The sequence below is a fragment of the Ursus maritimus genome, unplaced genomic scaffold, assembly GCF_017311325.1.
Source record: "Ursus maritimus isolate PB19 unplaced genomic scaffold, ASM1731132v1 scaffold_19, whole genome shotgun sequence".
NCBI classification, from domain to species: domain Eukaryota; kingdom Metazoa; phylum Chordata; class Mammalia; order Carnivora; family Ursidae; genus Ursus; species Ursus maritimus.
Window position 1 is genome coordinate 23,540,953 of NW_024424341.1, and position 25,907 is coordinate 23,566,859.

Consider the following 25,907-nt stretch of genomic DNA (forward strand, 5'->3'; position numbering starts at 1 on the left):
TGGGTGAAAATGGCATAGGAGAGGCAACGGAAATAGCATCTTGTGATGAAGATGCGACGTTGCCCCACTCCCTTCACTGTCCTATTCCTGTAGCTGAAGTCAGGACCTGAAACATATTTTGTTGATATGTTTATGTTTTTATTGTTGGCCTCTTCCACAGCAGTGCACATCCCCGAAAGTAGGGTCTTTCCTTTCCCATCTGCCGCTGAATCCCGCCCCTAGCAACATGCCCCTAGCACAGAAGTGGTGCTTAGTGCCTATTATTGGAATAAATGGACGCACGAGTATTCAAGCCACACTGCGGACCCCACCGCAGCTCCTCGAAGGTGGCGCAGCGACCTTCCAGGCAGCCTCTACGGGACCCACACGCAGGGGCCTCTGGGAAGTGTAGTCAGCCACGGCGCCAGAGTTACGGGACCAAGGCTCCGCGTGCGCAGGCGCACTTCCGGCTCTGCCCTGCCGCTGCGGCCATTGTCCGGCCCCAGTGCGGCTAAGGCCGCTTTGGGCCGTCCGTTCGCCCATCAGGACTGGAGAGGACTGAACCTGCAGCGGGCGCAGGAGGAGTTGGCCCGAGCCCCGGGTGGGCCGGAGGTCACGAAATCCGGAATCCCCAGGAGGCGGTAATTCCGAATGCGCGGGTCGAGGCGGCACCTCCCACGGGTTTGGCTTGTATCCGCCCGGCCGCGCCCACCATCCTGCGGGTGGGACTGGGCGTGGTCAGAGGACGGTGTCCAGGATGCCGAGAGCCTTTAATTTGGGGCCGGGGGAACAGCAGGCCTAGGCGCGATCCGCGCAGCTCCCTAACCCTCTCCCGGAGAAGTGGCTGAGGGGCGGAGGCGGGCCCGGCGCGGCGGGGAGGGGTCGGCGGTTGCAGCCGGGTGAGTGGGCCTTGTCCTCTCTCCCCAGCCCCAGTCTGGGAGCCGGCCGCGGCGAGGCAGGAATGGCCCCGAGGCCTCCGACGGCCGCGCCCCAGGTGAGCAGCGCGTACCTCACTACCCCGGGGCATCCCATCCAGCCAGGCCCCCGGGGCGTGTTTAGAGCCGTCATTGTTCTTCCTCTGTGCAACTGCCTTTCCTAGCTTGGTCATCCCCTCAGAGCCTCCCAGCTGTGCGAACGAAACCCAGGATGTTAAGAGCTGGGGGGAGTGGGCATCCCAAAAGGGGGTCCGCACTGTGGGGAGGAGGAGACCAGGGCGGTGCGGTTCTGCGGGAGAGTTAAGAGTGAATGTGTCGGGAAGTGTCACTTTTGAGAGTCCTGAGTGCCAGGCCAATTCCTTGAACTTTGTCAAGGAATGAAGACGGTAGGGTGACAGGGTAGAAAACTACAGAGGAGGAAGTAACTGTTAGGGAAGGAGAGAGCAGCCCCAGCCTCTGACCCAGGGGCCATAAGAGACTCTAGGAGCCGAAGAAGCTTGGTCAGGATTTGCCTTGGAAGAGGCTGGAGATGGGCTTTCTTGGGGCAGCGTGGTGGGCGGGAAGCATACAAAACAGGGAGGACCTGTCCCATAGCTTTTCGTGGTTTTGTTTTGTTTTGTTTTTTGTCTTAACAAAGATATAATAGTGTACACCCCCAGATGTCCATTCTTCAGCGTCGTTAATATGAGGTTGATTTTTTAACTCATTTATTCTTGTGAGAGAGGAGGCATTTTCTAGAAGCATCACAACTCTGAGGTTATGCATTGATTTACATAGAGTATATCGGTGAAAATATAGCAAGGTTCAGATGGTATTTTAATCCACACTCTCATTAGAATTAAGGAAAACTCACACACTTTCGTTGCTAAGTGTGTGAGACTATCAGAATCAGTCCAGGGGCGCCTGCCTGGCACAGTTGGTTGAGCATGTGACTCTTGAACTTGGGGTTGAGTGTTGGAGCCCCACCTTGGGTATAGAGATTACTTAAAAGTAAAATCTAAAAAAAACAAACAAACAAAACCAGATATAAATACTGACTAGTAATGTCGTAGAAAAGCAGTTTACCATAAATTAGGGGCACCTGGGTGGCTCAGGTGGTTAAGCTTGGGACATTTGATTTCGGCTCAGGTCGTGATCTCAGGGTCTTGAGGTCTGGCTACGTGCTCAGTGGGGAGACTGCTTGAGATTCTCCTCCTTTCCCTCTGCCCCTCCCCCCCACTCCCGTTTGCATGCATGCTCTCTCTTTCTCTCTAAAATAAATAAATCTTTTTTAAAAAGTTTATAGTAAATTAAACATATAATGCCTTTATATCTTTTACTTTTTGTATGTTTTTGTTTTATAAGGGTGAGTAAAACAAGTAACAATACTAGAACAAGATAGTTGTTTGGTTTGACATGTGCCAGAGCAAATTACTGGTCATCAGTGTGGTTCCATATAAAGTGCTTCCTCAGCAGGGTGTGAGAATTAGGATCGCTTAATACACTTAACATCTCATGGGGGTGATGATCCTTTCTGTAGGGGTTGCTTTTTTTTTTTTTTTTAAGATTTTATTTATTTATTTGACAGAGCACAAGCAGGGGAGCGCAGGGAGAGAGAGAAGCAGGCTCCCTGCTGAGTAGGGAGCCTGATGCGGGGCTCGATCCTAGGACCCTGGGATCATGACCTGAGCCGAAGGCAGATGCTTAACTGACTGAGCCACCCAGGCACCCCAGGGGTTGCCTTTTTAATGGTGAAAGTGGATTTGTGTTCTGGGCAGTGAATGTCAGGGACTGCTTTCACCTACACTTTGAAAGCTTTGTTGCCCAAGTACTCTAGTTCAGTTATATTCTCTCGGAATGGCCTGACAGTCCCCTTGGGTTACCTAACCCAGGCTGCAGGTAATGACCCTGGAGGAAGGACGGAACAACTGAATCTACAAAGGGGGTTTTTTTGGCAGAAATTTACCTTTGTCAGAGGTTCCTTTTCTCTGAGCTTGGCCCTCCAGGGAATGCAAGAGATGAGTAATTGAGTCATGTGACTGCTATCCTAGAGGTTAACTGAGTGGGAGAAGCCTCCTGAAGAAGTGTATGGCACAGGAAAGGTAGTGTCAGGTGTTGTTTCTGAGGTCCAGAGGCTGCTAGGCTGCTGTGCGTACAGAGAGGGGAGAGGAAATTCTGCCTGTGAGAAAGAGTCAGTGGAGATGTCACTTTTGAATGGGAGGAGAGGCCAGCAAGTGAAAATGAAGGGGGTGGAGATTGAGCTGATGGACTTTGTGGGTCAGGGACGTTGGGAGGCAAGAAGATGAGGGGCATGTTCATGAAACCGTTCTCCTGTGTGACAGTGGGTGTGGGCTGCAGGCAGTGGGTAGATGAGAATAGAAGGGAGTTTGGACGTTTTTCTTTGTGGCCCTGGTAACCCATTCATTCATTTATCTATTCATTCAGCCGATAGCCATTGAACCCCTGTGATGTGCTAAGACACTTTCCTAAGCGATTGCGAAACATAAGTGAACAACATTTATAATGATCTTTGTTTTTGTGGGGCTTCCGTACTAGAAGGAGGAGACAGAAAAATGCAGTAAGTAACTTTTATAATATACTAGAAGCTGACAGTATCAGAGGGGGAAGAAGGTAGAGAAAAGTAAGGGGGATTGAGTGGGGAAGGGGGTGGCTTGTGGTAAGGGTACACCTTAAATAGCGTAGTCAAGGTAAGCCTTATTCTTACTGAGATGGGGACATCTGGACAGACTGGAAGGAGGCAAGGGAGTTAGTGACCCACAGGTCTGGAGTAGAGTGCTCTCGGCAGCAGGATGTGTGTGTCTGGTGTGTTCAGGGAGCCGCAAGTGGTTGGTGTAGCTTGAGTCACTGTTGAGCAGGAAACTAAGATGATTACCTCTTAGTTTTCAAGAATGCTGTGAATGATGAAATGTAGGAGCAAGAGTTTGAAAGTTGGAGCTCCCATGAAGAGGTGTTTGGGGGCTGGGACCTTCTTCTAGCGTTTGGCTAACAAATACCTGAAGTGGCTCCAAAATGGAGGGGAACAGGAGCAGAGGGGGGATACCCCGAAAATCCTTAGGATCTATAGGATCATTAGTAGCTGTACCTATGTAAACATTATGTATCTTTTTCTTCATTATATGCGCTGCATTTTTCGCTTGGAATAAAAAAAAAAAGGTGAAACCACCAGAGCAGTAAGAAATGGGGAAAGTTTTATAAGAAAATGTTGCATATGGAGACCAGGTTTACCTTGAAGGGGAGGAAGTAGAGAGGGACCAGGACCTGGTCTCCGTTGACTCCAGATCCCAAGAGCTCTGTGGTTAGGCCATCAGGATGAACAGGCTCATCCAAAGCCGGCTCAGGTCATCCCGACTCAAACAAGATGCTTCTGGACCCCCAGGGGCAGCCAAGCCACTTGCTGAACCAGGTCAGTATGTTTGCAGTCAGGAACGTTTGAGCTCCCTGTGTCCAGAGGTCCCCTTTCTTCGCCTCCTCCTGAGCTGGCTGGAGTTGGGCTTTAAGCCTTAGCCCAGACACTCTTTCCTCTGGGAAAGGTCAGGTGCCCCTCTTGTGCATTCCCACAACATCTGGGCACAGCAGTCATAGTACTGTTTTTATGTCATACGGAGTTGTGTGTTTCCCCATCCGTCTCCATACTAAGCTTTCAGCTAGCTCCTTTAGGGCAGGGCCGTTTGTCTGCTTTCATTCCTTTCTCCAGAGTACACACTCTGTAAGTGGGTGTCACAGTAGCAAACACTCATAACCATTTAATCCCAAGCAGTAATTTTGTACTTTCTGCATTTTCTACTAACATAGCAAAAACTAGTTTTCCAGTTACAGTGACCCGAATTTTCTGATGAAATAATTGTGTGAAACAGTATAACTTTCACTGAACACTTCTAAGAAATTTTGTCCTTTTAAAAATTTTTATTTTTAATTTTTTAAAAGATTGTATTTATTTATTTGAGAGACGGAGTGTGAGAAAGAGTGAGAGAGCACAAGCAGGGTGGACGGCAGAGGGAGAGGGAGAAGCAGGCCCGCCATTGAACAGGAAGCCCCACATGGACTCAATCTCAGGACCCTGAGCTTATGACCTGAGCTGAAGGCAGATGCTTGAATGATTGAGCCACCCAGCCACCCCTTTTTCTTTTCTTTTTAAAGATTTTATTTATTTAGAGAGAGATTGCAAGTGGGGGAGGGGCAGAGGGAGAGCGACTGTCAAGGGGACTTCACGCTGAGAGCAGAGCCTGACGTGGGGCTGGATCTCACAACCTTGAGATTGTGACCTGAGCTGAAATCAAGAGTCGGACACTTAACTGATTGAGCCACCCAGGTTCTCCAAGAAATTTTGTCTTTAAGACAATGTTAAGACAGGTCAAAACCTGTTCTTCTAAGACCTATTTAAAAAAAAAATATGATTGTTTTCCTCTCTTTCCTATGTCTTATACTACATTTATTAAAATATATCTTATCAGGAGTACTTGGGTGGGTCATTTGATTAAGCATCTGACTCTTGATTTTGGCTCAGGTCATGATCTCAGGGTCATGAGATAGAGCCCCATGCATTGGGCTCTGCGTTAACGTGAAGTCCGCTTGAGATTCTCTCTCTCTCTCTGTCTCTCTCTCTCCCTCTCTCTCTCTCTCTCCCCCCCTCTGCCCCTCCTCCTGCTGTCTCTCTCTCTCAAATAAATAAAATCTTAAAAATATATATATATATCTTATCAAAGCATGTGAACGTATGTATAATATAGATTTTTTTAATAGAAAAAAGTCATTTGTGATCCCTCTTTAGCACCTCTGTATTTGTTATGATGAATTTTCTTCTTTTCTCCCTATGCATATTTTTCCCTTAAACATTTTAAATTCCATATAAGTTTTATATGGATTTTTCTTTTGTTTTTTTTTAAAAACACTTTTTTTTTTTTAAAGATTTTATTCAGGTCTCCTGGGTGGCTCAGTTGTTGAGCGTCTGCCTCAGCTGGGGTCGTGATCCCAGGATCCGGGGATCGAGCCCCATGTGGGGCTCCCTGCTCAGCAGGAGCCTGCTTCTCCCTCTCCCCCTGCTGTGTTCCCTTTCTCACTGTCTCTCTGTCAAATAAATGAATAAAATCTTAAAACAAAAAAGATTTTATTCATTTATTTGAGACAGAGCATGAGCAGGGGGGAGAGACAGAGGGAAAAGGAGAAGCAGACTCCCCACTGAGCTGGGAGCCCAACTCAGGGCTCAATCCCAGGACTCAGAGATCATGACCTGAGCCGAAGGCAGACGCTTAACCAACTGAGCCACCCAGGTGCCCCTAAGAAGCACCTTTAATGGCTGTTTTGTATTGCTTTGCATGAACATACCAAAATTTATTTAACCATTTCTCATAGGACATTAGGTTGTTTCTAAAATATTTATGATTACAAATAATACTGGGATAAAATTCTCGGTTACAGTTGATAAATTTTTTTTTGAAAAATACAATTTAAAAAAATTTGTATCTGCCTTCTTCAGTGAAATAGCCCTTAGAGTGAGAAAAGAAGATCTTTCAGTGGTTTGGTGGTGTGTTTATCCTCAAGTTGTAGAAACATTCATATTGCTTTTCATCTCTTTCTGCCTTTTGAAAGAATTTATCTAGAAAACATTTAGATCTAGGATTTTTATCAAGAGGATGATTGGGAACAGTTTAAGTAAACTGTTTTTTGCGTCAAGATTGGTGATTTAAAGTATAAAAATTACCCATGTCATTAAGATTTTTCACACTTCTTAACACCTGCTCTGTATTTTACTGATTTTGTTTATTCCCTTTAAAGTCATTTGTTTTGTTTTGTTTTTTTTGTTTTTTTTTTTTTAAGATTTTATTTTAAGTAATCTCTACAAGCTCCAGCTCAGAACCCCAAGATCAGGAGCTGCACACTGCACTGACTGGGCCAGCCAGGCGCCCCAGTTGTTTCTTTTATATACTAGCTGTGCCAAAGGTTTTTCTGTTTGGCTGGTATTTAAGAGAAGCCAGCTTTTGAATTCGGCTCTTAACACCACCATTTTTCTGTTTTCCCCTGCTCTTTATTTTCCAAAAATTTAATTCACTTAATTTTTTTTTTTTAATCAGAATGACTTCTTGTTTTCCTTCAGTAAGAATGACCTAGAATGGGTGCAGGTGGCTCAGTTGGTTAAGTGTCTGCCTTTAGCTCAAGTCAGGAACCCAGGGTCCTGGGATTGAGCCCCTCATCGCGCTACCTGCTTCTCTGGGAGCCTGCTTCTCCCTCTCCCTCTGCCTGCTGCTCTCCCTGCTTGTGCTCCGTCTCTGTCAAATAAATAAAATCTTAAAAAAAAAAAAAAGAAAAAAAGAATGACCCAGACTCTGTATTCATTCACTCAGCAGACATTTTTGGAATACCTTCTCTGTGCCAGGCAGTGGTTCTTACCTAGGGTCATACTTCGTAAGTAGTCAGGGGACGGTACTTGTTTCCTTTGGGACGTCAGTAGGGCTTCAGTGAGGAAGCAGTGAGAGCGTGCACATAAATGACCGAGCTCAGTGCCCAGCCTGTGGTGAGTGTTCACTGGATGTTAGCTGTTGCTCTTTTATGAATCACCTGAGAAGTTTTTAAAAGTTGTTTGTCAGGGCCTTCTAAGCATGCATGGCAAGTTTTCTAAGTTGCTCCGATGATTCTGGACAATTCCAACATGCTTGGTTTTGGAGATACTGAAATGAAAAAGAGTTTGAGAAAATGTTGAGGGGAAAAAAACATGAATAAAAAGCTACAGTTCTAGGGGCGCCTGGGTGTCTCAGCTGCCTTTGGTTGAGCAACTGCCTTTTGCTCAGGTCATGATCTCATGGGGAGCCTGCTTCTCCCTCTCCCTCTGCCTGCAGCTCCCCCTGCTTGTGCTCTCTCTCTCTGTGCGTCAAATAAAATCTTAAAAAAAAAAAAAAGCTACAGTTCTAGGAGCACCTGGCTGGCTCAGTTGGTAGAACATGCAAGTCTTGATTTTAGAGTCATGAGTTTAAGCCCAGGTTGGGGGTAAGAGTACTTCAAAACAAAACAAAACAAAACAGAAAAACAACACTAAACATCTACTGTTCTGAAATGGAGATGTGGACCAAATGCTGAGGGGGAGACAGGGAGATGAGGGATCTGGAAAAGCTTCAGAAGAAGCTTCAGACCATTGAAGTGGTTCTAGAAAGGTGAGTAGGAATTTTTCCCACAGACCTGAGGGAAGAATGTACATAGTGGTCAGATAAGATGTACAAAGACAAAGAGCCTTGAAAGAGGATGATGTAATAAGGGCAAGGAGTCCATGGGGTAGAAGCCTAGGGTGTATGGCAGGAGGCAAAACTGGAGAGAAAGATGTAAGCCTGTATCACTATAAACTTCCCTTTAGAACCGCTTTTGCTGTATCCCAAAGATTTTGGACTGTGGTGTTTTCATTTGTCGCCATGTATTTTTTTAATTTCCTCTTTGATTTCTTGGTTGACCCATTCACTGTTCAGTAGCATGTTATTTAACCTCCACGTGTTTGTGTTTCTTCCAGATTTTTTCTTGTGGTTGATTTCTAGTTTCATAGCATTGTGGTTGAAAAAGATGCATGGTATGCCTTCATTCTTCTTTAATTTCTTCAGACTTGTTTTGTGGCCTAACATATGACCTATTCTGAAGAATGTTTCATATGCACTTGAAAAGAATGTGTATTCTGCTGTTTTAGGATGGAATGTTCTGAATGTATCTGTTAGATCCATCTGGTCCAATGTGTTATTCAAAGCCACTGTTTCCTAGTAGATTTTCTGTTTGGATGATCTATCCATTGATGTAAGTGGAGTGTTAAAGTCCTCTACTATTATGTATTACTCTTGATTACTTCCTTTATGTTTTTTATGAGCTGCTATTTGTTTTTGGGTGCTCCCATGTTGGATGCATGAATATTTACAATTGTTGTAGCTTCTTGTTGAATTATCTCCTTTATGATTATATAGTGTCCATCTTTTTTTTTTTTTTTTTAAGATTTTATTTATTCATTCGACAGAGATAGAAACAGCCAGTGAGAGAGGGAACACAAGCAGGGGGAGTGGGAGAGGAAGAAGCAGGCTCATAGCGGAAGAGCCTGATGTGGGGCTCAATCCCATAACGCTGGGATCACGCCCTGAGCAGAAGGCAGACGCTTAACCGCTGTGCCACCCAGGCGCCCCTATAGTGTCCATCTTTGTCTCTTGTTACAGTCTTTGTTTTGTTTTTCATTTTTTAAAAAGATTTTTATTTATTCGACACACAGAGAGAGTGCGCACAAGCAGGGGGAATGGCAGAGGCAGAGGGAGCACACTCCCTGCTGAGCAGGGAGCTGGATCCCAGGCCCCAGGGATCAGGACCTGAGCCGAAGGCGGACGCTTAATCGACTGAGCCATCCAGGCGCCCCCTACAGTCTTCGTTTTAAAGTCTGTTTTGTCCAATATAAGTAATGCTACCCCAGCTTTCTTTTCACTTCCATTTGCCTGATAAATGCTTTCCTATCCTTCCACTTTAAGTCTGCATGTCTTTACGTCTGGAATGAGTCTCTAGGAGGCAGCATAAAGATCGATCTTGCTTTTTTTCTCTACTTTTATCACCCTGTGTCTTTTGACTGGAACGTTTTGTCCATTTACATTCAAAGTAGTTAATGATAGGTATGTACTTACTGCTATTTTGTTACTTGTTTTATGGTTGCTTTTGTAGTTCTTTTCTGTTCCTTCCTTCTCTTACTCTCTTCTTTCATAGTTTGCTTGCTTTCTTTAGTGATATACTTGGATTCCTTTCCCTCTCTTTTTTTGGCATATCTGTTACTGGTTTTTGATATGTAGTTCCCATTAGGTTTGTATATAGAATCTGACGCATATAGCAGTTTGTGTTGATAGTCTTCAGAGTTTGAACCCATCCTTTATTCCTCTCCCCCCACATTTTGTGTATATGGTGTCATACTTTATATCCTTTTATTTTGTGACTCTCTTGACTGATTTTTTTTTACACATGTACTAATTTTTTTTGCATACTGCCAGACTTGTGGCACTGCTTTGGATGAACTCCGGCCAAGGGTATATTGGAGGGGGCAGGTCTGCAGGAGAACTCGAGGGTTGGGCAGACGATGCCAGTCAGTTCCCTGCTGGTCTGCTGTGGGAGGGGCCTGCAGCCTCCTGGGAAAACTCCTACTCGGGCTGGGATATAGGGTGAGTCCACGGAAGAGCACTGGGGCAGGGTGTACTGTCCGCAAGCTAGGTGGAGTGTTCACACTGCAGTGGTTACCACAGGTGTCCATGTATTCAGGGTGAGGAGTGGGGGAGGGAAATGGCACCTGCCCGCTCTTTTGTTCTTGGAGAAGTCTCCCAAAGATCCCTGCCCCTCCAGCACACGCTCTGAGATTAGTAAATAAATCTCCTACCTCTATATCCCAGGTGTTTTTCAAACTGCTCCTTCTATGGTGTTATGTCCCTGGGGCTATTTGTTGTGCTGTCTCTTTAACGGCAGGAACTCAGTTTCCTGTCTCCCTGTCTGGCTCTTCTAGAGCTGAACCCACTGATTTTTTTTAAAGTTGCATGGGGCGCCTGGGTGGCTCAGTCTGTTGGGCGTCTGCCTTCTGCTCAGGTCTCAGGGTCCTGGGATTGGGCCCTGTGGCAGGCTCCCTGCTCAGTGGGTAGTCTTCTTCTCCATATCCCCTTGCCCCTCCCCCCGATCATGCTCTGTCTCTTGCTCTACTCGCGGGCACTCTCTCTCTCTTTCTCTCTCTCCCTCAAATAAATAAAATCATTAAAAAAACTTTATTAAAGTTCCATGTGTTAAGCTCCACTTATTGTAGGAACTTTCAAAGTTAGGCTCCTCTGATTTTTTCAAAGCTGAATGTTACAGGGATTCATCTTCCCAGTGCAGGTCCCATGTGCCTGGGGTGCCTGGTGTGGGGGTCTGCTTCTCTTCAGTCTCTGCGCCCACGTTGTTCCTCCCTCCTGCATACAGCCCCACAGATCCGTCTTCACCAGTTTTCACCCTTGCTACTCTCTCCATTGTGGCCTCTTCTCTACATTTCACTGTGGAGGGTCTGTTCTGCCAGGCTTCAGGTCATTTCCTGGGTTACTTGCACTGATGTGGGTGCTATCTAGGTGTATCCACAGGATGAGGTGGAGATCTAGGAAAGTGTAGAGCAACACTGTCCAAAAAAATATAAACTACATATATAATTTAAAATTTTCTAGTAGCACAATGTAGAAATAAATAGGTGAAATTAATTTTAGTAATACATATTATTTAACCCAGTGTAACTGAAATATTTCTGCACCACTATTTTAAAATTATTAATGAGCTATTTTATTTATTTCTTTATTTTGGTGTTAAGTCTTTGAAATCCAGGTGTATTTTACACTTGCCACACATCCCAATTTGAATTAGCCACATACAAGTGCTCAGTAGTGATGTTTCTGGTGGCTACCATATTAGCATGGATCTAGAAAGTTTTTGCTTGGCTTAATGGTAACATTGTTGGGAGGATTTGAGCAGGATTTGAGAGATGAAGGGGAGGGACTATATGTAGGAGATTTTTTTGAGGCTCTTGGTGATTCCAGGGCATAAAGGAAAAATGAAGAGGCAAGGATGAGGTCCAGGTTTCCAGGCAGGATGCTATGGATGATAATGCCCTTAGCCTAAGTAGGGCATCTGTGTGTGTATGTGTGTGTGTGTGTGTGTGTGTGTAAAAGCTAACAGTCATAGTGTCTTCTCTCCGTATTCAGTCATTAGATACCCCCTTAACCCAGTTTACCAAGCTATTATTGGTCTGGTATCAGAGCACGGAGTACTTGAGTCAAAACCCCACACTGTGTCTTAGCAAATGTAATGTGTTCTAATTGGGCAAACTAACTTTGGTCTTAGAGGGAGTAGTTTGTATAAATGTGGTTGTTTTTACTTACTAGCTACCATTCTCTGGTTTTCAGCTTGCAAAGTTTCTAAGTTACAAAGTTTCCTGAGCTAGAATTGGAGCAGATTTCTCTGCCAGAGTTGGCACATGTGAGAGTTGGAGGGGCTCTCTCTTTATATTTGCAAGTGTTGTTCTTCAGAGCTGGAAGTGCCCTTTGACCCTTCTGGTCTTAAAACTCCTGGTTTTCAGTTCAGGAAACCCAGATACAGATGTTAGAGATGAGAAGATTGGGCCAGGAGGTCTGTGATTCACCCAAGGGATATTGTATGTTATTAGTGTGCCGCTTTTTACGGGCCCAGGAAATTGAGTCTTTTCAGCTTAGTATATGCTGTTTCTAGTTCTTTGGACCTTTTATGTCAACATGACGAAGGCGAAATACTTGATACTTCATGATAACCTTGTTAATTTTTAAAAGGGGTTGATAATGAGGTCCAGTTGTACCTGGAAGGTGGGTGAATGCTGTCTAGTTGAGCTCACTCAGAGTGGCTCACTCACACCAGGGGTCTCAGTACATTTTACCTATTTAATCTTACAAGATCTTGATTGTCGTTTATGTACCCAACTGGTTCTGACTTCTGGAGATTCAAAGGTGCCTGAGACAAGGTCTTGACCCTTTGAGAGCGCAGTGAATCCTAGGTAACAGACACTATAACGTAGTGTCTGTGAGCATGCCTGAGAGGGGCCTAGGGAGGAGCGTCTTGGGAGGTGGGAGGCACTTGGCTCAGACCTGGGGTTGGGAGAGAGCCCCAGAGAAGAGAACTTTACAGAGTCTTGGTGAAAGAATAAATGTTACCTAGGGCAGAGGAGGGAGGACAAGCATTTTTACAGAGGCAAAAGAGTGTTTAGTTTCAAGTTGTAACTCTTCTGCAGGCTGAATTATGGTGTCGGAGGGAGGGAGAAGCCAGAGCTGAGGCTGTGGAAGTAAGGTGCGGACCAGGTGATGAAGGACTCTGAAGGTCGCACGGAGGAATCTAATTTTTAATCTCAAGAAAAACATTTATTGGGTGCCTGGGTGGCTCAGTCCGTTAAGCGTCTGCCTTCAGCTCAGGTCATGATCCCGGGGTCCTGGGATCGAGTCCCGATCCGGGCTCCCTACTCAGTGGAGAGTCTGCATCTCCCTCTGCCTCTCCCCCTGCTCATGCTCGCTTTCACGCTCCCTCTCTCTGTCTCTCTCTCATGTGCATGCTAAAAATAAATAGAAAGTCTTTTTAAAAAGCCATTTATTGGGGCGCCTGGGTGGCTCAGTCGTTCAGCATCTGCCTTTGGCTCAGGGCGTGATCCCGGTGTTATGGGATCGAGCCCCACATCAGGCTCCTCCGCTATGAGCCTGCTTCTTCCTCTCCCAGTCCCCCTGCTTGTGTTCCCTCTCTTGCTGGCTGTCTCTCTCTGTGTCAAATAAATAAATAAAATCTTTTAAAAATAAATAAATAATTTTAAAAATCCATTTATTAGATATTTCTGGAACACCTGCTATGTGCCAGGCCTGTTCTAGGCAATGGAAAGTCAGACATGAAAATAGATAATAGTCCGCCTCTCCAGGAGTTTACATTGTGCTCTGCTATACATTCTGTAAACAAATGAAATACATGTCAGATGGTAAGCACTATGAAAAGGAGAGGAAACCAGAGTGACAGGGCAGGGTGGGGGTGCTGTTTTAGGCAGGGTGGTCAGAGAAGTTTGCTCCGATGAGGTGACATTTGAACAAAGAGCTGGAGCACGTGAGTGGGAACCACGTGCACATCTGCAGGAAGAGGCTTCCAGGTCAAGGGAACAGTCAAAGCAAAGGCTCCAGAGCAGAAACATGCTTAGTGTGTCCAGGAATCTGAAGGAGACAGGATAAGCGAAGGGGGGAGAGCAGTGGGTCAGGGATGAGGCTCAAGATGACGCCAAGGAGATAGCGGGGGTGGGAGGGCANGGGGCGTGTAGGCCACTGTAAGGACTTTGGCTTTTACTTGGAGTGAATTGAGATCCTGTTGGAGATTTTTAAGCAAAGGAACAACTTGATCTGACTATGGAAGATAGACCTGGGAGCAGGGCAGGAGTGGAAAAGGAGAGAGACAAGTTAGGAGGCTGCAGCAGTGGTCCAGGTAAGAGGTGATGGTGTCCTGGTTTGCATGATCAGAGGTTTGCTGACTTATAGTGGGTAGAAAAGAGAGTCTGTGGGACCAAGAGTAGAACAGAAGCCAGTAGTTGTCCTGTTGAGGCAAGAAATGACATTTGTTGAACTTGGACTAGACATTTGTTTACTGGTCAGCACATTCTTTACCATGAGTGCAGTCTGTTTGGGGAAGCAGAAGAAAATCAGTAGGCTGTGTATTAGATACGGGGAAACCAGGGGTGCCTTGCTGGCTCAGTGAGAAGAGCATATGACTCTTGATCTCAGGGTCATGAGTTTGAGCCCCACGTTAGGAGTAGAGATTACTTAATTAATTAAAAACATAATAGGGGCGCCTGGCTGGCTCAGTAGGAGGAGTATGTGACTCTTGATCTCAGGTTTGTGAGTTCAAGCCCCACGTTGGGTGTAGAGATTATTTAAATAAATAAATATTTTTAAATAATAATAATAATAAATAGATAAGGGGGACCAGTTAGGCAAAGGAATTCAGGTTGGCTGACAACCAAAGGGGCTGTATGTTTACAGGACAGAGTAGGCAATGGGGAGAAAGTGTTACTTCTTACAACCTGACTTAAAATGCCTGCATCGATCCAACCCCTTTTTCCCTGTTGGCCAGGCCCATCCGAAGCCCAGCCTCTCTTTGCAGGGTTGGTAATCCCTGGATTGAATTCCCACTTTCTTCTCCCATTCAAATGGTATTTACGCCTTCAGGCCCAGCACATAGCCTGCCTTAAGCTTCTCTCCCTTCCCTCATTTTCCTTCCTCTGAAGGCCTGTGGTACCTCGCTTTACTATGGATCATCTCATATTGTGCTGTAATGAATAAGACATTTTAAAATAAACTGGAACCTACTCAAGGACTGCAGTGTTTTTCATTTGCATTTTTCTTTCTGCTGCAGTGTGTCTGGTAAAGCCAGGCACCTAGTAAATATCTAGTGTCATCTGACCTGGCACAGTCAGATCCCCAATCTCTGTCTGAAAAATCTCCCATGTTCCAGCACTTCCTTGTTCCTGCAGGGACACAGCCACAGTGCTGAGCACGAATAGGATACAGAGGAGCCAGTGTTGTGTGTGGATGTGGTCATGTTCCTCACTCAGGAGGAGAAGGGGCCACTCCTGTCTTCTCTAAAATTCAAATCTCTGTCAGGAAACCAGTGTTCGGTGTGAATCACACACTTGCTGGACACTGGTGTTTTCAAGTTAAAGGAAAGTGTAGTCTCTGTCCTCATAATGCTCATCATCTAACTAGGAAAACAAGTATGAAATAGATAATTAGATTTATTTGGATAATCATAGGTGTACAAAATGGCTTAAAGCACATAATACAGGGATTGACCCTCCAGTGGGGGATCAGAATACTTCACTGAAGATCTGTTAACCAACACCTGAAGTATGAAATGGAATTAGCAACGGAAAGACCGGTGGGAAGGTGGGAAGAGAATGACACCCTCCAGGAAATTGAAGTAACTCCAGTTGAGCTATAGCTAAGCCCACAGGGAGAAGGACACAAAATAAGGCTGATACTTCCATGTAACCTTCCCTCACTGCTCCAGTGAACTGAGCTCTGCTTTCAGTGTCTTTTCATACTAATTGTCTTTACCATATTTTATGGTGTACATTTTTGAGATTGAAATCTGACCAGGACCAAAGGAAATATTTTCGGTAGGGCATGGTGACAGGTGTTTCATAGCTTAACAAGGCCTAGTAAGATAAGACAAAAATCAGCCCATGAGCATCAGAACTGATGGAGAGGCTCGGGGGATCTTAGCCAGCCTAGGTTCAGTGGGCTGGTGAGGAAAAAGTGATTGGAGGGGTAAGAAGCAGGAAAAGACCTTGACCTCGCAATTCCAATTCTAACTAGCTATGGTTACACAAAGGAGTTATTGCAGTAGTGTTTGTAGGAGCAAAATACTGAAAATAATCCAATTGTCTACTAACAGGGACTGGTCTATTTATTCATTCACCAAGCATTTTTTTTTTTTTTAAGATTTTATTTGAGAGAGAGAGACAGCAGTAGAGCTTGAGCGGGTTGGAGGGGCAGAGGGAGAGGGAGCTTGACACGGGGCTCGATCCCAGGATCCCAGGATCATGACATGAGCTGAAGGCAGCCGCTTAACCGACTGAGCCCCCCCAGGCTCAGCCAAGCCCCCTCACCAAGCATTTTTTAAGTATCCACTCTGTGCTGGGCATATAACTGATCAAGATAGATAAAGTCCCCGTTCTCGTGGAGCTCATGGTGGTGGGGTGGGGGTGGGGGACAGAGAAGTTAAGCTAATCTCAGATTATTGTTAGAAGTACAGATGTCCTTTTTACCTGGATGTGTTTGATTCCTGGGTTCAAGTGGCAGGGATTTGGGCAGTGAGAGATACCTGTGCTTGGCGGAATATTAACGTGGTAATGTGATGGAGAATAAATTGGAGGGAGGTGCTAAGACAACTTTCCTGAGGGGGTGTGCTTGACATGAGACCTGGATAACTAGAAACTAGTTTTCAGCATGTGGAGATCCTAGAGGAAGAGGGAGTAACAAGTATAAAGGTCCCAGGGTAGGAACAAGCCAGATGTATTCAGCAAGGGCAGCCTGGCTAGAGTCCAGTAGGTGGTGGGGATGTCTGAATCTTATCCTTAGTACAATGGAGTGCTGTTGGTTTTAGGCAATGAATCTGTTATGATACAGCTGTCTGTGGAGTACTGTGAAGCAATTCAAAGGATAAGGTGAAATTATTTGTACCCCTCTGGGAAGATTTCCAATAGTTAAATGCAAAAAGCAAGTTGTAGAGCAATATGTAAGGTATTTCACAAAACAAGACTCTGTGTATGTGTGAATGAAACATGGAGTAGGGACTCTTGCATGTATGTACCAAACTGTTAACAGTGTTTATTTCTAGGGAACACAGTGGGATTGGTGAAGGGGGTGAAGGAGGACTATTGTTTTTACTCCGCACTATATTTGGATTTTCTAACAAAGGAAGTGCATGAGCAGTGAGGAATTAATTGGTGATTGTGTGACAAGGCTTGGCTTTCCAGGAAAACACAATAGCTAAGTAGGGATACGGGATTGCAGAACATATTGCCCCTCATGACTTTCCTGTCTGCCATACTGGATTCTTTGCAAAATGATGTAAGCAACTAGTATATTTAACCCAACATTGCCCCCTCAGGGTATCAAATGTGCATCACTGTTTCTGATGAGCCTACAGTATGTTCCCAGTATTGCCATGGGAACGTTTGTGATGTTGATCCCTAGTTGAACAGGAATGTGATCCTACAGGAATCAGTGACATTCAAAGATGTGGCTGTGGACTTCACCCAGGAAGAATGGCACCACGTGGACCCTGCTCAGAGGCGCTTGTACAGGGATGTGATGCTGGAGAACTATAGCCACCTGGTTTCTCTTGGTAAGGACCAAGTCAGTGTCTTGCCTCCTGGCAGGTTTTTCCTTTCTCAGGTGCTAAGGTTATGGGGCTCATAGGTCAGGTGGCCGTGAGCAGGGTGTTCACAGTTAGACCTTGTTCTTCTCTTTGGGACTCAGCTTTACTGTTTTCTGAGCCTGCTCTTTAGGTAAAGTTCTTTCTTTTGCAGAACTGGAAACAGGTCATTTGATTGCATGACTCCTCAAGTTGCCCCTTTTTTTCCTTCAGAGTTCCTGAAGATCAAGGACTAGTACTGACTTGTAGGAAGGGTCTTTGTCCACTTGCACAACCAAATCTTGTGTATTTACCCATGAGCAGGATATCAAGTTTCCAAGCCAGAGGTGATCTTCAAATTGGAGCAAGGAGAAGAGCCATGGATATCAGAGGGAGAAATCCAAAGACCTTTCTGTCCAGGTAAACGAGGGGGAGTCAGGCATGCGGGAATCAGTGCAGACAGTGGCGCACCTAGGGTGGGGGGGTGGGCTGGGGAGCACCTTCATATTGGTGCCTTGGTTGCTTCTAGACTTGCAGAGGAGGCTGAGCCATCTCCTGGGTTACTCCTCTGTTTCCCTTCTCCAATAGGGTGTTCCTGCTGCTGGCAGGTCTTAGAGGAATATGTACCCCTTTGTCCTACACTGAATACCATTTTTCCCTACACTGTGATCCTATTGCTGGATTTTCTCCTCTGGTGTCCTCAATCTCCCATCATGATTAGCAGTCCCTTTTCTTACTCATTCAGACATTAATTGAACTCCCCCGTATCTTCTTGTTTTGTCTTGCTGCTTTTATGGTTGGTGGCCCCAGACTTGTGGGAAGTACTCATGGCTTTGATTCTTTGTCTTTTCATAACTTGCCTTCAGACTTCTTTTCCTGACCACACTCGTACAACACCTCTTTGGGGAGGAGTACCATCTTCCTTCCATTCTGTTTTCATGCCAGTTTGCTTCATTGCCTCTCCATGGTTCCTGGAGTATCATCCTCTCCTGGTCTCCTGGCTTACTAAGTACTTCTTGGCTTTAGGTCTTTGACTTTGCTTGGTTTTCCCCCTAAGCGAATCTGCCTAAGGAGTCTGCTCTTCAGTTTCCTCCCCTTTCTTTCTGTATTACCACCATACAAGGGTGGTAGTTACAGCTCTTTATTCTATGCTTTGGACTCAGAAATCATCCTTACTTGTACCCTGGTCACTTTTTTTCCTTCTCACAGGACCCCTCCTTGTGCAAGTCCCGTGCAGTTAAATACCTAAAATCCAAATTAATCATCTTTCATCCCCAGCCAGTGCATTTTGCTGCCTTGCCCCTGACCCGTTTCTCCCCTTGCCCATTAGAAACCACTGGATCTCTAATCCCTCAGTTCAAACACCCCAGTCAGTTTAGACTTTTTCTTGCAATTCAGGTTATTTTCCTCCTAAACTAGGCCCCACGTGGAGATTACTGTAATTCCCAGTTGAAATTGCTCACTGTCTTTTTATAACCCATATTGGATTTTTAAAATCATAGCTTTTTTGAGATATAATTTACATACCATAAAATTCGCCTTTCTAAACTGTACAATTTAGTGGTTTTTCAGGTATTTTCTGAGTTGTGCAACCATCACCAGTATCTAACTACAGAACGTTTCAACACCCAAAAAGAAACCCCATACCCAGTAGCAGTCACACTCCATTCCCAGCTACCCCTACACCCATTAATCTTTTTATCTCAATGGATTACCATTTCTGGATATTTTATGTAAATGGAATCATATAATATGTAGCCTTTTGTGACTGGCTTCTTTCACTTAGCATAATATTTTCAGGGTTCGTTCATGTTGTAGCATGTATTAGTACCTCCTTATTTTTTATTGTTGAGTTATACTCCATTGTATGGACATAGCACATTTTGTTTATTTACTCATCACTTGGTGGAGTATATTGGATTTTAATGTTTTATCTTCATAAACCACCTACCTCTGACAAAACTTTGCTGTTACTCCCTGTACCTTATTATAGGAAACAAAAACTCCTGCTTGATTTAAAGGTCCTCTATCATATCTTCCAATATTCTCTTTCTGTTCTCACTAAAACAAATTCCACTTGGGTTGAACTTCTTTTTAATGCTTTCTGTAAGTAGTGTACACTTTCCCTAATTAGATAATACTTTCTACCTATTCAGAGCTATCTATTCCTTAAGTTCAAGGTGTCTATTCAATCCATGAACATAATATGTTTTTATATTTTTTTTTCTTCCTTCCCTGATTTAAATATATATACCATCTGATGGTTTAAAAATATACCATCTGATGGTTTTCCTTTTTTATCAAAAGACTGAGTCTTATTTCCAAGACTTCAGGGTCTTGGAGAAGGAGTCTATTATATATCTATGTATTCTGTCTGTGTTATAGAGCACATAGAAAGCAGGAATTACTTGATTGTTTTTGAATGTGATTCATTCATTCATATCAACAAACATTTCTTGACTATCCCTCTGAGAAGTATTCTAAAAGAAATACAAAGCGTTTTCTGTCATTGGGAAATTAGAATTGAGTCTTGTTCCAGGGTAAGGAATTTTGAGGTTTAGAGTTCTTTGGTTGTTGGTTTTTTTTTGTTGTTGTTGTTGGTTTTTTTCTCTCCTGACATTTTATTATGAATATTTTCAAATGTATGGAAAGTTGAAAAAATTACACAGTGAACACCATATACCTACCACCAAGATTCTATAGCTGTTAAAATTTTATTATGTTTGCTTTATCACATATTTTTCATCTGTCCCATCTATCAGTCTTTTTTTAAAAATCTGTCTTACTTTTTGATGTATTTCCAACTAAGTTGCCAACACAAGTACATTTCACCCCTACGTACTTCAGCATACATATCATTAACCAGAGTTCCATATTTATGGTTTTTTTTCAAGAAAAATGTGCATACAGTAAGATATACAGCTCTTCTAAATACTATCCAGCTGATTTTCACAAATGCATTCACCCATCTAAACTAAGTTGATTTCAGTATGGAACATTTCCATCACCCCAGAGCCCTCCTTCCCCTTAGTTTTTAAAAGTTACCATTTTTAGAACTTAGAGACTAATTAATTGTCTGCTATTAGTATTCTGAGGTTAAATATGGGTTTAGAGATCAATTTATTAGGCTGAGTAAAATCCTTTTTGGTCAAGAGAGGTGTTTAGTGTAGAACCAGAACTCAAATAGGCTAAAGCCTTAGCCCTAATTGTAAAGGCAATGATGATTTGCCTCCTGAAATACTACTTTATCTCAGCTTTTAAAGTATAGCCATTGGTCTCCAAGTATGTCAAAGAATGATTTCAGTTACGTCAGTGGCTGTGGATTTTCTCTGTAGGATTTGAAGATTTGGAAACTTAGAGGCGACTTGAAAGAAATTGTGAAATAGCTGTAGTAGGAAGATAGATTTTGGGATGATTTGTAAAATGGACAGGAAGCGTGGAGAGCAGATAGGATCTTGCAAGACAGACCATGATTTTATTCCATTTGTGTCTGTGCCTAACATTCTCAGGCTCATTTATTCCCTTACTTCCTAACTGGCCCTCCTGGATGGGCTGCTTCATTCTAGACTTGTCATACACTCTGGCTCTGCAGTCTGCACTGTTACTTCTCTTCACTCTTCCTTTCCTTCATTTTGGGTCTTCTCTCCAAACTACAGGACCCATTTCAAAACAGAATCACATATAGTTTATATTTCTTTCATTTCCTTGTTCCTACTGTAGCAGTTTGTTTCAACAGGAGGGAATAGGGGACTTTTGCACTTTGGGTTTTTTTCAGACTGGAAGACCAGGCCTGAAGCCAAATCATCACATCTGCAACAGAGCATATCTGCAGGATCCCGTAGCACAGATGGCCTTTCACATGCCACATTGGAAAGCACTTGGGATGTTAGTAGCCAGTTAGAGAGGCACCAGGAAAACTGGAAAAGATACCTGGGGCCAGATGCATCCAACCAGAAGAAAATAATCACAGCAGAGGAAAATTTTCAGCAAAATAAATTTGGTGAACACTCTAGATTGAACACAGTCCTGGTAACACAACTGAACATTCCTTCAAGGCCTAGTGAATGTGATACACTTGGAAGCAATTTGGGACATAATTCAGATATGATTAATCAGAATAATATCCTTGCAAAGAAGAAACCTTATAAATGTGACAAATGCAGAAAAGCCTTTATTCATAGATCATCACTTACTAAACATGAGAAAACTCATAAAGGAGAGGGAGCTTTCCCCAATGGTACAGATCAGGGAATTTATCCTGGAAAGAAACACCATGAATGTACTGACTGCGGGAAAACCTTCCTCTGGAAGACACAACTTACTGAGCATCAGAGAATTCACACTGGGGAGAAGCCCTTTGAATGTAATGTGTGTGGGAAGGCCTTCAGGCATAGCTCATCCCTTGGTCAGCATGAGAATGCCCACACAGGAGAGAAACCTTACCAGTGCAGTCTCTGTGGGAAAGCCTTCCAGCGCAGTTCCTCCCTTGTTCAACACCAGAGAATTCACACTGGCGAGAAACCCTATCGATGCAATTTATGTGGGAGATCTTTTAGGCATGGCACATCCCTCACTCAGCATGAGGTCACACATAGTGGAGAGAAACCCTTCCAGTGTAAGGAATGTGGGAAAGCCTTTAGTCGATGTTCTTCCCTTGTCCAGCATGAAAGGACTCATACAGGAGAGAAACCTTTTGAATGTAGCATTTGTGGGAGGGCTTTTGGTCAGAGTCCATCCCTTTATAAACATATGAGGATTCATAAGAGAGGCAAACCTTACCAAAGCAATAACTACAGCATAGATTTCAAGCACAGCTCATCTCTTACTCAAGATGAAAGCACTGTCACTGAAGTGAAGTCCTATCATTGTAATGACTGTGGGCAAGACTTCAGTCACATTACTGACTTTACTGATCATCAGAGGATCCATACCGGACAGAACCCCTATGAATGTGAGCAGAACTTTAGTCAGCAACCTATTTCTCATCCCGGAGAGAAACCCTATCAGTGTAATGTATGTGGAAAAGCTTTCAAAAGGAGTACAAGCTTCATAGAGCATCACAGAATTCATACTGGAGAAAAACCCTATGAATGTAATGAATGTGGAGAAGCCTTCAGTCGACGCTCATCACTTACTCAGCATGAGAGAACCCACACTGGAGAGAAACCCTATGAATGTATTGACTGTGGGAAAGCCTTCAGTCAAAGTTCATCCCTCATTCAGCATGAGAGAACTCATACTGGAGAAAAACCCTATGAATGTAATGAATGTGGGCGAGCCTTTCGAAAGAAAACCAATTTGCATGATCATCAGAGAATTCATACTGGAGAAAAACCCTATGCTTGTAAGGAATGTGGGAAAAACTTCAGTAGAAGTTCAGCCCTAACTAAACACCAGAGAATTCATGCACGAAATAAACTGTAGAAGCCCTGAAATTAAGGAATGTACAGAAAACTTTAGCTAAAATATTGTTCTTATTCAGTATCAGAGGATTCTTACTAGAGAGGAAGCTTGAGAATGTAATGGTACGTGTGTGTGAGTGAGTGAGAGAGAGAGAGAAGCTCTGTGCTAGTAGATAATTTTTTTTTAAAATAAAGAGAAGCCACATTCTCAAATTTAATTACAGACTTTTGTAAAAACAACTACAAACATCATATATAACCAGTTGGAAATGATATGCCTATGTATTGGACTTTATAAAGCTTTTGAATATGTGTATGCGGGAGATCATCAGATTTGAACAGTTTGACTTGTAACTCTGTGTTTACAGCCTTTTTTAATAAAACTCCTGCAGTAATGACCAAAACTTTTAAAATTGCCTGACAACTACATTCAACCACAGCTTTTACATTAAATTCACCATGGAAACCAATTCCACCTCCTAGAATCCACCACTCAAAGAAAGATCAGCTGGTCCAACCACTTCATTGTACAGATGAAGAAACCAAAAGCCAAAGATGTGAAGTGGTTTGCACAGTGTGATACAGCTTATAATGGCAAAGCTGGGTGAAGAAAGCAGGTCTCCTGGATCTTTGGCCCTGTGGTCTAGCCACTGAAAAGGTACTTTGGAATTCAGAGGGCTTTAAAGTAAATTTTAAAATAAATCAAATGCACAAACTAATGAGCACTCGAGTTGGATACTCTGGGAATTCATAAAAGCATAAGAGGCGACAATACAGAGGCAGATTTGTCACAGACTTATTCAAAACAATTTGTTAACACCAAAACATTAACAAAAACTTGAATAGTTCAACTGCTGGTGACTTCTTTCCTTTTCCAAGTGTAATATTTATACTTTCAACTAACATATGTCAGTTTCAGAGACATGTTAAAGTCTTCTTATTGTGCTTTTTATGACACTCCCATGAGAAGTCACTGCCCTAAGCTTCCTATATTAGATCAATGGGAAAACAGCAAAAAATTAAAGAGGAAAAATTTTCCCTGTTAATTTTATTGTGGAGAAGTATAAATGTAATTACCCATTGTCATAAAATCTGCCTTTAAATCAGTTTAGAGAACCATGTAATGACCCATTTGTGTGCCAAGGAAATACTTCATCATAAAAAAATTTAACTTTTTTAGTTATATGCTTCTCTTCCATCAGTAAAGCATGAGATAAGCATCAGTAGCTCACTCCAGTCCCTAATGTTCTCTCATGCCTCCCACGGGCTATCCTAAAGGAACCCCAAAAGTGCCAGCAGTGGAGATAAATTTAGAAGCAACTGCGGACCTTGACCCCTTTCACACAAGAGCCTCTCCTCTCTTAAGTAAATTTTCCCACCCTGATGAATCATGGAGAGGAATGATATGGGTGATGTTGATGGTACACCTTTCCTACTGCCGCCTTTGCATGCCAAGTAGCAGGATCCATTATCCTTCTGTCATCCTGGACAACAGGAGGTAGCTCCCAAATATTCTTCATAATTCTTTGCAGGAAAAATGTGCATGGGGGCTGAAATGTGTGCTGTCTAGCCCAGTGAGTCCATCACAAGTGGAACAAGATGGGAATCTGCCCTTCCAAGACTTTAAGCATTCAAAAATACCTTGTTTGTGATGTTCCATACTTAGCACAGACACACTGCCAAACCATGTGTTGTCTGATACATATTTTGACAATGGGTAATTCTATAAAGACCCCCCCACACACACTGAGTGGCTATCATGCTTATCAGGAACTTACTTGCTGCTGATTATTTGGGGATCCCCATAGTGGACTATTTTCAAGAATGACATAAATTGGAACCAGTTGAGTGCTATCTTACTTTAATGGAAGTTTGTAAAGACTTAGTTCCAGAAGACTTAACCAATCTCTGAATCTCAGCACATCTACTTCGACAGAGAAGGAACCCAGAATGTCTGTGGTATGTGTGGTTGATTGAGCAGAGGATTCTCTAGTTCCAGCAACCAGGCACCATGCACTTATGAACGCCCAGCTTTCTAGGCCACATGAAATGCATCCTTGTAACATCATTGTATTATTTCAATAAATAGTCTTCTTAGTTGAATGGGAGTCAGTTTGTCTTTTTCAGTTTTCACAACTTGGCTAAGATTAAAGTATGGTGCATCCAGGAGGAGGGATTAACTGCTAAACTCATCACGGTCAGGTGAGTTAATAATAGCTACCGTTTATTCAATGCTTACTACTAGAAAGAAATCGTGCGAGGATATTTCATAGATAGCATTTCATTTAATCCTTACAATTCCTTGTTCTAGGTCTCATGGTGGCTCTTGTCTCTGCCCATCTTTTTTCTCCCTCTTTTTCTTGTAACATCTTTGCTGTACTAACCACAGGAACATAAGTCAACATCACTGGAGCTTAGTTGTAGTTCTAGGGGCAAGCATGTGACATAGTTGAGCCAGAGTCCTTTGCCAGAAAATGTTCAAAATAGATTTGGCAGGGACACTTAAATTTTGTGTTGCTAGGCTGGAAAGGTGAAGGCCTAGAACTGCCTAGAGCCCAGTTCCTTACCAGAGAAGGGAGGTTTGTTATAGGAGGGGATGCAGCTGACATGACGATATTCTCATTGCTAATCCTGAGGCCCTTGGACCTGGCTCAGTTTCTGAAACCCTTACTGGGATTCAGCGGGCTCCCCACTGTCAGTGCAATTTACCCCTCTTTGATTAACTGAATTTGTCAGATTTCTGTTGTTTGCATTAAAGAAACCTAATACAAGTATCCCTGTTTTCTAATGGGGGTAGGGTGGCCAGAGAAGTAAAGTAATTCCCTTGAGGTAGTACTTCACATGGCAGATTCAGGCTTTGTACCTAGGACTGTCTGGCTACAAAGGCATAGCTTTTTACCTCTAACTCTTTTGTCTCCAGAGCCATGTTTATGTTCAAGGAGCTGCGTATAAGGCAGTATTGTTTTGGGAGGAGTGGGTGAAGAGATATAGTGATAGCTTAGGTTGGAGACCAAGCAAAGACAAAATGGTAAAGGGCTTCAGAATACTTTTCCTGACTACTTTAGTAAATTAAATTAATTCACCCATAACCCTCATACCTTAATATAGCAAGTTATTATTTATATTTGCCCATATTATGGGTAAATCTTGTACTTTACAAAAACCCACCATTTTTCGTAAATATTTTCCA

General features: G+C 43.4%; 1 protein-coding gene across 1 annotated transcript; it reads left to right on the top strand.

Moving 5' to 3' along the window:
* Nucleotides 1-437: 437 nt before the first annotated feature.
* On the top strand, nt 438-24,820 carry ZFP90 (ZFP90 zinc finger protein). Its single transcript, XM_040633502.1, has 5 exons — nt 438-620; nt 907-973; nt 17,180-17,306; nt 17,640-17,735; nt 21,091-24,820. Exons 2-5 carry the CDS (start codon nt 941-943, stop codon nt 22,737-22,739), a joined length of 1,905 nt encoding a protein of 634 aa, XP_040489436.1. The 5' UTR covers nt 438-620; nt 907-940; the 3' UTR covers nt 22,740-24,820.
* Nucleotides 24,821-25,907: the final 1,087 nt, after the last annotated feature.